We start from the raw sequence: 8,503 nt of genomic DNA on the forward strand, positions 1-8,503 counted from the left end.
TCGGGTCGGGTGGGTCGGGTTTCGGGTCAACCCGTGAAATTTTTTATTTTTTTCCCTAATCCGAACCCAACCCGAACCCGAAGCAACCCGAAAACCCCAAATCCGAACACGAACCCATCTAACCCGACTCAACCCGTCTAACCCGCATAACCCGAATTTTTTTAAAAAAAATTAATGAAAAAATTCGAAAAAATAAAAAATAATAGTAATATTTTAATTTAAACACATAATAAAAAAATTTTCGATTTAAATTTGAAAGTTTAATGGTAGAAAATTAAAAGTATATTTACTAAATTAAATAAACAATTGTTAAAAAAATAAAAAAAATACAAATAAATATTAAATGATGAAAATTTATCATATAAATATACAATAAATTTTGTTCAAACATACAATATATAAAAATATAGGTAATATTTTCAAAAAAAAGAGTTTTCGGGTCAACCCGCGACCCAACCCGACCCAACCCGAAACCCGTCTAACCTATTACTAACCCGAACCCAACCCGAATCCGGAAAACCCCAACCCGAACCTGATTTTTTTCGTGTTGGGTCGTATCGGGTTGACGGATCGTGTCGCATTTTGACACCCCTAGATCCAAGGTATATGGGTCATTTTATTGAATAATAGCTCGTTGTTGGACCTGCATTTCACCCACCTTGCGTCTCCTTCGCAAAGACACTCTGCGCCTCTGTTCCCAGATCAGCGAATCAGACTGCAAAAATGGCTGTGAGTCTCTCATCTTTCTATCTCTTTCTTTGCATTTTGGCGCATCAAGAAATCAAATTCACCGATAAAGCTTCACAATTTATGGGCGATTTAATTTTGATGCTATTAACTGTTTAATTGAAATGGCTTTTTCTTTTTTGAATTGATGAGCTGATTATTCAGTATTCTGGATCCAGTTAAACAGAGCTGTGATGATGGAGGTTGAACCTCCTAGCATATTGAGGTATTTGATTGGATCAGCGATAATGATGCTGGGTGTGGTGTTGCCTCTAGGCTACATGATGTTTCGCAATAAACGGGCTCCTTCTTCCTCTTCTTACTCCAAACAGACGTAGGTGTGCCTTTCTCATATTTCGATCCATTTTTTTTTTTTGGGTTTTGTGAATTGTAGTTGATAGCAAAGTTTAATGATTCGTGTTGTAGGTTTTTTTTGCTTCTTGACTGTGGGCTGTGTCTATTTTTTTTTATTAGTTCTTTAAGCAGTTGTGTAGAAATAGAGTATATACAAAATGAGTTGAACTTAAAAATTGTCATGCTTTTGCAGGAACAAAGTTTTGATATAGCGGTGTTATGGATGCCCAATATCAGAGTTTAATCCATGTGTTATTTTCCGTACGAAAGAAGAAACAACATCACGGGATATCTGCGGATTGCACATGCTCATAGCCATCTACGTAATTTACAACATGGAGCTGTAGTTTTCAGGGCGATTGATTGGCTAGAGAATCAATGTTCTTCTTGTTATTGATAGTGAATAAAAGCCGATTTCCATTCGTCTGTAATGTTTGTGTTAATGGCATATGCTTTTCGTGTGAAAGAACAGATTTTGGTGCATCTTTTCATGCAAATTTTGACCTTTGAACTTTCTGTTGAATCAAAGCACACACTAGGAAATTCTTTTCTTTAAATGTGAGAAGTGATGGATTGTTTATGGCTTGATTCATATGCTCGTGAGTTTTAGCCTTTTAGGTGCTGAAAGAAGTGGGTGAATGTTGCATGAAAGGGACTCTTCTATCCGGTTATGAAATCTCTAGCCACGATGATTCATGAACTGAATACTAGAATCCTTTGATTTGAACTTCGAACAATCTTTGATTTTCTAGATTAAATTTAGACCAGTAAAGCCCTTTCTTTCTCATTTTAGTATATCAGCATCGTGACAGCTAATGATCATAGTTGTCGACTGGAAGCATGCTGTGACACATTATTAAGAATCAAGAAAAGCTATGCTTGAAGTTACGATTGTTGTGGAATTACATTTATGACATTTGTCGAGTTGAAAAATTGGGCCAACACTGAGGAGTTGCCTGAGATTCTAGTCTGCATTCACTCGTTCAACTAATGAAAAGTTTTGAAGGGCTCTTGTATTTCAGATGAGTGTCGTATTCAGTTGCCAAAAGTTGGTCTTTCTTTCTGTTGTTCATTGGATTTACAAAGTATTGTATGATCTTGCTTGGCAAGCAACTTCTACGTTTATTCTTTAATTTTCTGTATTTGATTTTGCTTGGTTCATCAGCTGTTGGCTGTTCTATTCTTTAACAAAATTTGCTATTTAGTTTAGGTTGAATGCAATTGCTATTGGTGTTAGGGCTTCTTTTGGATGATCGAGTCCTAGTTTTGGGCTTATAAAAGCAAACAGAAAAACAGTTTGCTTAGTTAAGCTTATGCTTCTCTAAGAATTCAAAATTTTGTTGCATTATACTAAGAATTCCAATTTTTGTTGATAAAACCGAAGGCATTTTCGTTGTTATGTGGAAACAAAACTAAGTGGCACAAAATATTGTTATGGATCAATATATCCTCTAGTCAATCTAGTGCTGTACAAGAAGTTGTAGATTCACATTCAAAACATGCAGGCGTCCCTCCGAACTGATGACAGACATTACCATTTTCTCACTTCCATGCCACATGAATTTTAGGATATTTATGTAGAATAAGAAAATGGATGATATTCCGACGAACAATTCCTGTCAGCGAATGTCAAATCGCGCACTTGTTCATTAACCTCAGTAATTAATGTGACTATCAGTCGAGGCAAAATCTTGTGGACTTGCCTTGTTAACGAACGTGGTAGTAGCATATCTAAATTGCTTTGGAATACCTGTCAGCCTGAGTGATAACAACAGACAATGTAATTAATGTGGAGCATACAGTTCTTTCTATAATTTCTGAAAGAAAAAACCATAATTATTTTTTTAAATCCCTAATTAGCACGGACAAACGCAACAGCAATCTGTCAACCACATCGATACTTTTTTTAGAAAACAGTATTCAACTAATTAAACCTGTAATATTCCGAGGACTGACTCCTACCATGCAAAAACTAGGCATCACAGTCCTAAAATACGCAAGGGGCCCTAACGTTCGTGGGGGTTCGAAATTACAAACTTAGAGAAATTTCGATTGAGCCCAAAATACAAAAAACATAACTGACGGGTACCTTCAATGAAATTTTAAGTGCGTAGAGATCAAAGTAAAGAGCTTCTTTCTACTAAAAAAGTGGAAAAAAGATGAATTGAAACAAAAATTCGGTACATTAAATTAAAGCTTCTATTTTTCTCAAGCAAATGGCTCAGACCATGCAACTCGGCACTTGATCGGTTTTACATGTACAGAAATCAAGAACTGCTCCAAGCTACTGTCTTTTTCATCGTTAACACAAAATAGTTCAACAGTTAAAAGCTGCCACCTCCAAAAGAAAATTTTGACACTTCTTCATCTTCATCCTCGTCCACAACATCAGAGCCATAATCTTCGCTGAACCTCTCAAAATCATCCTCCTTTTCCTCCTCATCGTCCTCTTCATCTAAGTCCATGCTTGTACTAGTGACTGCTTTATCCTTTAAACCAGTGCTCAATATCACAGTTTTTCCTTGTGACTTCTCCATATCTTTCTTGAGCTTATCCATGTTTTCTATTCTATGTTCTTCCTCCAACCGTTTCTTTTCTGCCAGCCTCTTGTCAAGATCAGTCCTTCAAAAAGAGCCAATATTAACAAAATGAAATCATTTTATAATTATATAGACTATGCAAAAGTTAGTTGAAGTGTGTACTTGTATGTTTCCATGTATTCCTCTGCACTAGCTTCAACGGCGGTAAAGAATGCATCCATGCCAGAACCAGTGACTGCAGAAATTCCGACAGATCTAAGATTTTTGTAAAACTCCTCCAATGCGAGGGAGAGGCTACGAGTAAGGGTTGATGTATAAGAGTTATCCGAATCTAGAGCTGCATGAAACACCTCGAAATCTTTCATCCACTGCACATGTATAGAAGGAAAAGCGACGCATATTCAAACCAAAACAGAAAATGGTACACAGTGACTTGCATAGGGTGGCAAAGAAAATTGAAGAATATGATCAAGCAAGAGAACATCTGAAAAGTCAACCTTCATAAAGAAGAGGAAATAAAATAATTATACCTCCAAAGCAAACTGGTGTTGTGCGACATCTGTCTTATTAAATGCCAATACCAGAGGCAACCTTGTCTTGTAGAGGATGCTACAAGCATACAACATATTGCTCATGAAGGTAGCCGGGCTAGCAGAACGTGGTGTATCCACAACATAAGCAATTACCGTGGGAAATGTTGAGGCAAAAGCTTCGGTAATAATAGCTCCAGATGCAGACCAAGTGAAAATTTCAATTTGGCCAGGAGTGTCAACAAGGACATAGTCAAGCTGATCTGCTCGTTTCTCGACCATTGAAATAACCTAGGATTGAAAAGCTTATATATCAACACAAGGAGAACCATTTCCTTTTGGATAAAATAAATATAGAAAATGAAATCAGAACGTTGAAAAACACATTGAAACTATCATTAAGATAAGCATGGGAAATTCACAGAGTTGATGATCGGTGAATAACCTATTTGGTGGCAAAGCAATGGCAAGATCCTCCAGCATGAGTTGGTCATTCTCAAGGACAAGAAAATTCATCAAGAATGACTTCACTCAGTTTCTAAGCTTGCTGCGAACTCCAAGATTCTTGATTAGGCTCGAGTCATTTGACTCATCTAAAATTAGCTTTCTTTTCAGCTCGACTTACGAAGTTATAACAATCAAGGTTGAAACACACAAGGAAAAAAAATAAGTTCCAGCATCCTAGGTACACATTCTAGTTATCATCCTTAATTTTCCAGTGCAAAAGTCAAACATAAGTACTGCAACAAACTAAAGACCCATTCAACAAGTGTCGTTTCCTACAGAAGACATTGCTAAAAAGATTTTTATTTTAATGTAGAATAACATGTCTACTGAAAAATATGGAAAGAAAACATTGTTATGAAAGATCATCTCTTCTCCATATTTTCTGCAATGAGGAACAAATTGTCTAGTTCAAGAGCCAATGCATTCAATTCAAATTATAAAGAATACATAGTAAGACTTTCTTGATCAATGGTGGAGTCAATGACACTTAAAGGTCGAAATGGCTAAGATCTAAAATCTATTATGAGACAAACAATATTGGGTCTTTATAACAAGCATGAGAAAAAAATTGAAGATCCACGCCTCAACAAGGGAAACAACTACCTAGTGAACAAAATCCTTTACTGGTACACATCATCTGCAAAATGCAGACTGAAACCGCTTTCGTTGCGCTGATTTTTTCCTATAATGCCAGTCACAAATACAACAGTAGGAATGTAATGAATAAGCAGAAACACTCTGAAAACTATACGAGCAAGGTTCACCAAAAAAATATCCTGAACATTCCAAAAAGTAACCCACCTCATCAAACTTCGTTGAGAATAAGTTTAGAGAGGTCAAAATTCCACCATTTGGTCCAAGATTGTACTGCTTCATGACCTCCTTGTATCGGACAGTGTCTCTTATATCAATATTTGCACCATAGGGAAGTGTCAGGACAGCGGGATCAAGATTCATAACATAACCTCGAGTGTTTGATGCCATTGTATGACAAATTAGCCGGTGAAGAAAAGTAGTCTTTCCACTTCCTGAACATAATAAACCTTTCCGTGAATCTACATAATACGATAAAACAATAATAAAGCACTATAAGATGACATTACCTGCCATTCCCACAACTATTATGATAACTGGCTTTCTCTTAAAGCAAGTGGATGATTCTCCAATATTTAACCGCCCCATTGTCTTGAAAACATAATCATCGTCTTTACTCTTAGAATTCAAATAAAGAAGGAATTAATGGCATGCATGATATTGATGATATGCACAGAATTCAGAAAATCCATTGGAAAAACCGTAAATCATAGTGTACCTCATTATTGCCTTGAATCCCAGATGAAGTTTCCTCCGGTGCTTTCGAGTCTATATCCATCCCGTGAGATGAACAAGTGTAAATCCTCGAGCTACATTATCAATTACATCATATAACCATTAAACATAAAGAAACAAAAACATATAAGAGTAACACATGCCGTAGTTTCAGGAACAACCGAAATCCCACTGTAAACAAATAATTAAGAATCCAAGAGTCCAATCTTCAATATTTTCTTCCTAGTCCGAAACCACAACTTAGCTCCGAAAATGACCACCTGAAACATCAATTTCGACATCCCTGATGACATTTTCCACGCTGCGGATAGGTGTGCTAAAAAAAAAACCAAGAACGTGCTAAAGCTAAATATAACAAAATTTAACCCTCCCCCTAAAAAAAGAGAAAAATCAAAACCATTATCCACAGCATCATTTTCAATTTTTTTCAAGAGGGAATTTTTCTATGATAAACTGAGTTCCACTAAAATCTCACCTCTAGAAAAGACTGACGAGGGTGCCAAGCGAAGAAATGGTGTAGAAGGTCCGTCGTGTTGAGAGGAGTAATGACAGCAACCCTAAAATAAATACCCCTTGGTTTTGTTTCGATTTCTTTCTTCTTCTTTTTTTTTTTTTTTGGGGGAAAAGGGTTTGTATCCAAATTTTTTAATTATAAATATAAAAAAAATATGTTTTATTTTAAAAAATTTAATAAAAATAAATAATAATATCATATGTGAAATAAATTGATGTGATATTGTTGAAAATTTTAAAATTAACAAAACTAAAACATAAAAATAATTACTACAAAATTACCGAAATGACTTGCAATACCAAGTTTTCGAAAATTAAGTTCGATTAATTAAAAATTCCCATTTTTCCTTTTTAGAAGCATATAAATCGGTTTATTCAATCTGATTATTTTTATAAAATATTTTTAAATCAAATAAATCGAGATTTTTGTATAAAATTTGATATATTTATATTCAATTTTTTAAATAACATTCTTTTTTTTTTCTTAAAATTAAAACAAAACCAGCCAAATTTTTCCATATAAAACCAACAAATCGAACCAAATTAATATCAATTATGGAAAAAATTAAACAATATATTTTCTTTTAAAAACTATTAAAGTCTGAATAAAAAAAAATTGAAGCTTATTGATAGATTGGTTTACTCAGTTTAGATAAAAACAAGCGAAATCAAACAGAATACGCTCATTCGACTGTTTAATAGATGATAATGATAATAATTCTAAAAATATTTTTAAATGATATAATACAACTTTATAATATTAAATCTAATAAATTAAAATTGATTATTTAGGTTTGTATCCAATTTTTTTTTTATTTGGGGGGAAAGAGTTTGTATCCAAAATTTTGAAATATAAACATAAAAACAAGATGTTTTATTTTAAAAAAATCTTAAAAAATTAATTAAAAAATTGAAGATCATGCTTACTCAGCAATGATTTAATTGAAAATTATCATACGAACACCATTGACAAAATAATTGATAATTGATTAAAATAATATATGATTATTTATCGAATGCAATGATTTAATTGAATCAGTATAAACGAGCAACCGCAGAGAAAATAAATTTCAGTAATCTTGATTTAAATTATTATTTTTTGAGCTAGGGGGACTGGTTAGTACAAAAACCCATCGCATAGTAATCAGCAGGGCACTTGAATAATCCAGAGCTAATTACAGAGATTGCAGCCATTTTTCCCGATTCTTTATTAAAAGAGAACAGTACTTCAACTTATTAGCACACCAAAGTTGGAACTTCGTAAACTACATCATTAAGATAACTTGCTTCCAATACATAAATAATACATTACTCTGCTCCAACTTAATACATAAAAAACATTAGCCATCCTTCGGGTATACTGCAAAGCCAGAGACAATAAGAAACCTACATGAAAACATCTAACACGTCAGGACACTCCTAAACTCATAAGATCTTCCAACATTTAAATCCAAGCAACACCCGGTAGGCCGTTACGAATCTACATATTTATATCAGGTACAAGTAGAGCATCCACTTTTACACAATGAGTTAAGTTNCTGATATTAGTTCCAACAATAGCTTGGTTGCACGCTTCATTTCGTTTTATTACATCTTAATTAACTAATTTTTATATCAACCTGTCGTCAAGATTTCAGCTGATAAGTTTCTTCCATGTGTGTACTTTCTAGCATTTAACATGCACTGAACAAGCACAAACTGGATAGTCATTGTCACCATGTTTTAGATTTTCAATGTTCTGTTTTAGATTATGAAATATCTCACATAATAGAAGAGGTTCAAGAAAATAACGGCACAGCTCATACTGGTTCTAATAGAGATGTTTGCCAGTGTTTCTCAAAAATAATTTCACACTGGTTTTGACTTCAACTTAAAGCCAGAAACTTATTTTTATATGGGTTAAATTTATTATTAATATCTCGGTGTTTACTTGTTGAGTTTTGAAGCTTCGCAGTCATATAATGTCTTTTTTATGAAACTTTCTTGTTAATGCATATCCTCAAT

General features: G+C 34.1%; 2 protein-coding genes across 7 annotated transcripts; one reads left to right on the forward strand and one right to left on the reverse strand.

The window, feature by feature from the left end:
- Window positions 1-610: 610 nt before the first annotated feature.
- On the forward strand, window positions 611-1,596 carry LOC140969827 (uncharacterized). 3 transcript variants are annotated; one of them, XM_073431322.1, is made up of 3 exons: window positions 611-729; window positions 906-1,064; window positions 1,274-1,596. In XM_073431322.1, exons 1-2 carry the CDS (start codon window positions 724-726, stop codon window positions 1,062-1,064), a joined length of 165 nt encoding a protein of 54 aa, XP_073287423.1. In that variant the 5' UTR covers window positions 611-723; the 3' UTR covers window positions 1,274-1,596. The 3 variants fall into 3 exon arrangements, with proteins under 3 accessions (XP_073287423.1, XP_073287422.1, XP_073287425.1); XM_073431321.1 differs by having other exon boundaries at window positions 906-1,060; XM_073431324.1 differs by having other exon boundaries at window positions 620-729; window positions 892-1,060.
- A 1,654-nt stretch (window positions 1,597-3,250) lies between these two features.
- Window positions 3,251-6,541, reverse strand: LOC140969843 (GPN-loop GTPase QQT2-like). Of its 4 annotated transcripts, XM_073431354.1 has the most exons (8): window positions 6,462-6,541; window positions 6,148-6,246; window positions 5,970-6,060; window positions 5,761-5,869; window positions 5,459-5,685; window positions 4,151-4,441; window positions 3,783-3,988; window positions 3,251-3,702 (listed from the first exon to the last, which is right to left on the reverse strand). In XM_073431354.1, exons 3-8 carry the CDS (start codon window positions 6,027-6,029, stop codon window positions 3,405-3,407), a joined length of 1,191 nt encoding a protein of 396 aa, XP_073287455.1. In that variant the 5' UTR covers window positions 6,030-6,060; window positions 6,148-6,246; window positions 6,462-6,541; the 3' UTR covers window positions 3,251-3,404. The 4 variants fall into 4 exon arrangements, with proteins under 4 accessions (XP_073287455.1, XP_073287451.1, XP_073287453.1 ...); XM_073431350.1 differs by having other exon boundaries at window positions 5,970-6,246; XM_073431352.1 differs by lacking the exon at window positions 6,462-6,541 and having other exon boundaries at window positions 6,148-6,317.
- Between the last annotated feature and the right edge of the window lie 1,962 nt (window positions 6,542-8,503).

The sequence above is a fragment of the Primulina huaijiensis genome, unplaced genomic scaffold (genome assembly GCF_012295235.1).
Source record: "Primulina huaijiensis isolate GDHJ02 unplaced genomic scaffold, ASM1229523v2 scaffold42781, whole genome shotgun sequence".
Classification (NCBI taxonomy): domain Eukaryota; kingdom Viridiplantae; phylum Streptophyta; class Magnoliopsida; order Lamiales; family Gesneriaceae; genus Primulina; species Primulina huaijiensis.

Coding starts and splice junctions, on each gene's coding strand:
- LOC140969843 (XM_073431354.1), bottom strand. CDS start 6,029: ATGGATATAGACTCGAAAGCACCGGAGGAAACTTCATCTGGGATTCAA. Junction 4,442..5,458: donor TCTCAACGAAGTTTGATGAG/GTGGGTTACTTT, acceptor TTTCAATCCTAG/GTTATTTCAATGGTCGAGAA. Junction 3,703..3,782: donor GAATACATGGAAACATACAA/GTACACACTTCA, acceptor CTCTTTTTGAAG/GACTGATCTTGACAAGAGGC.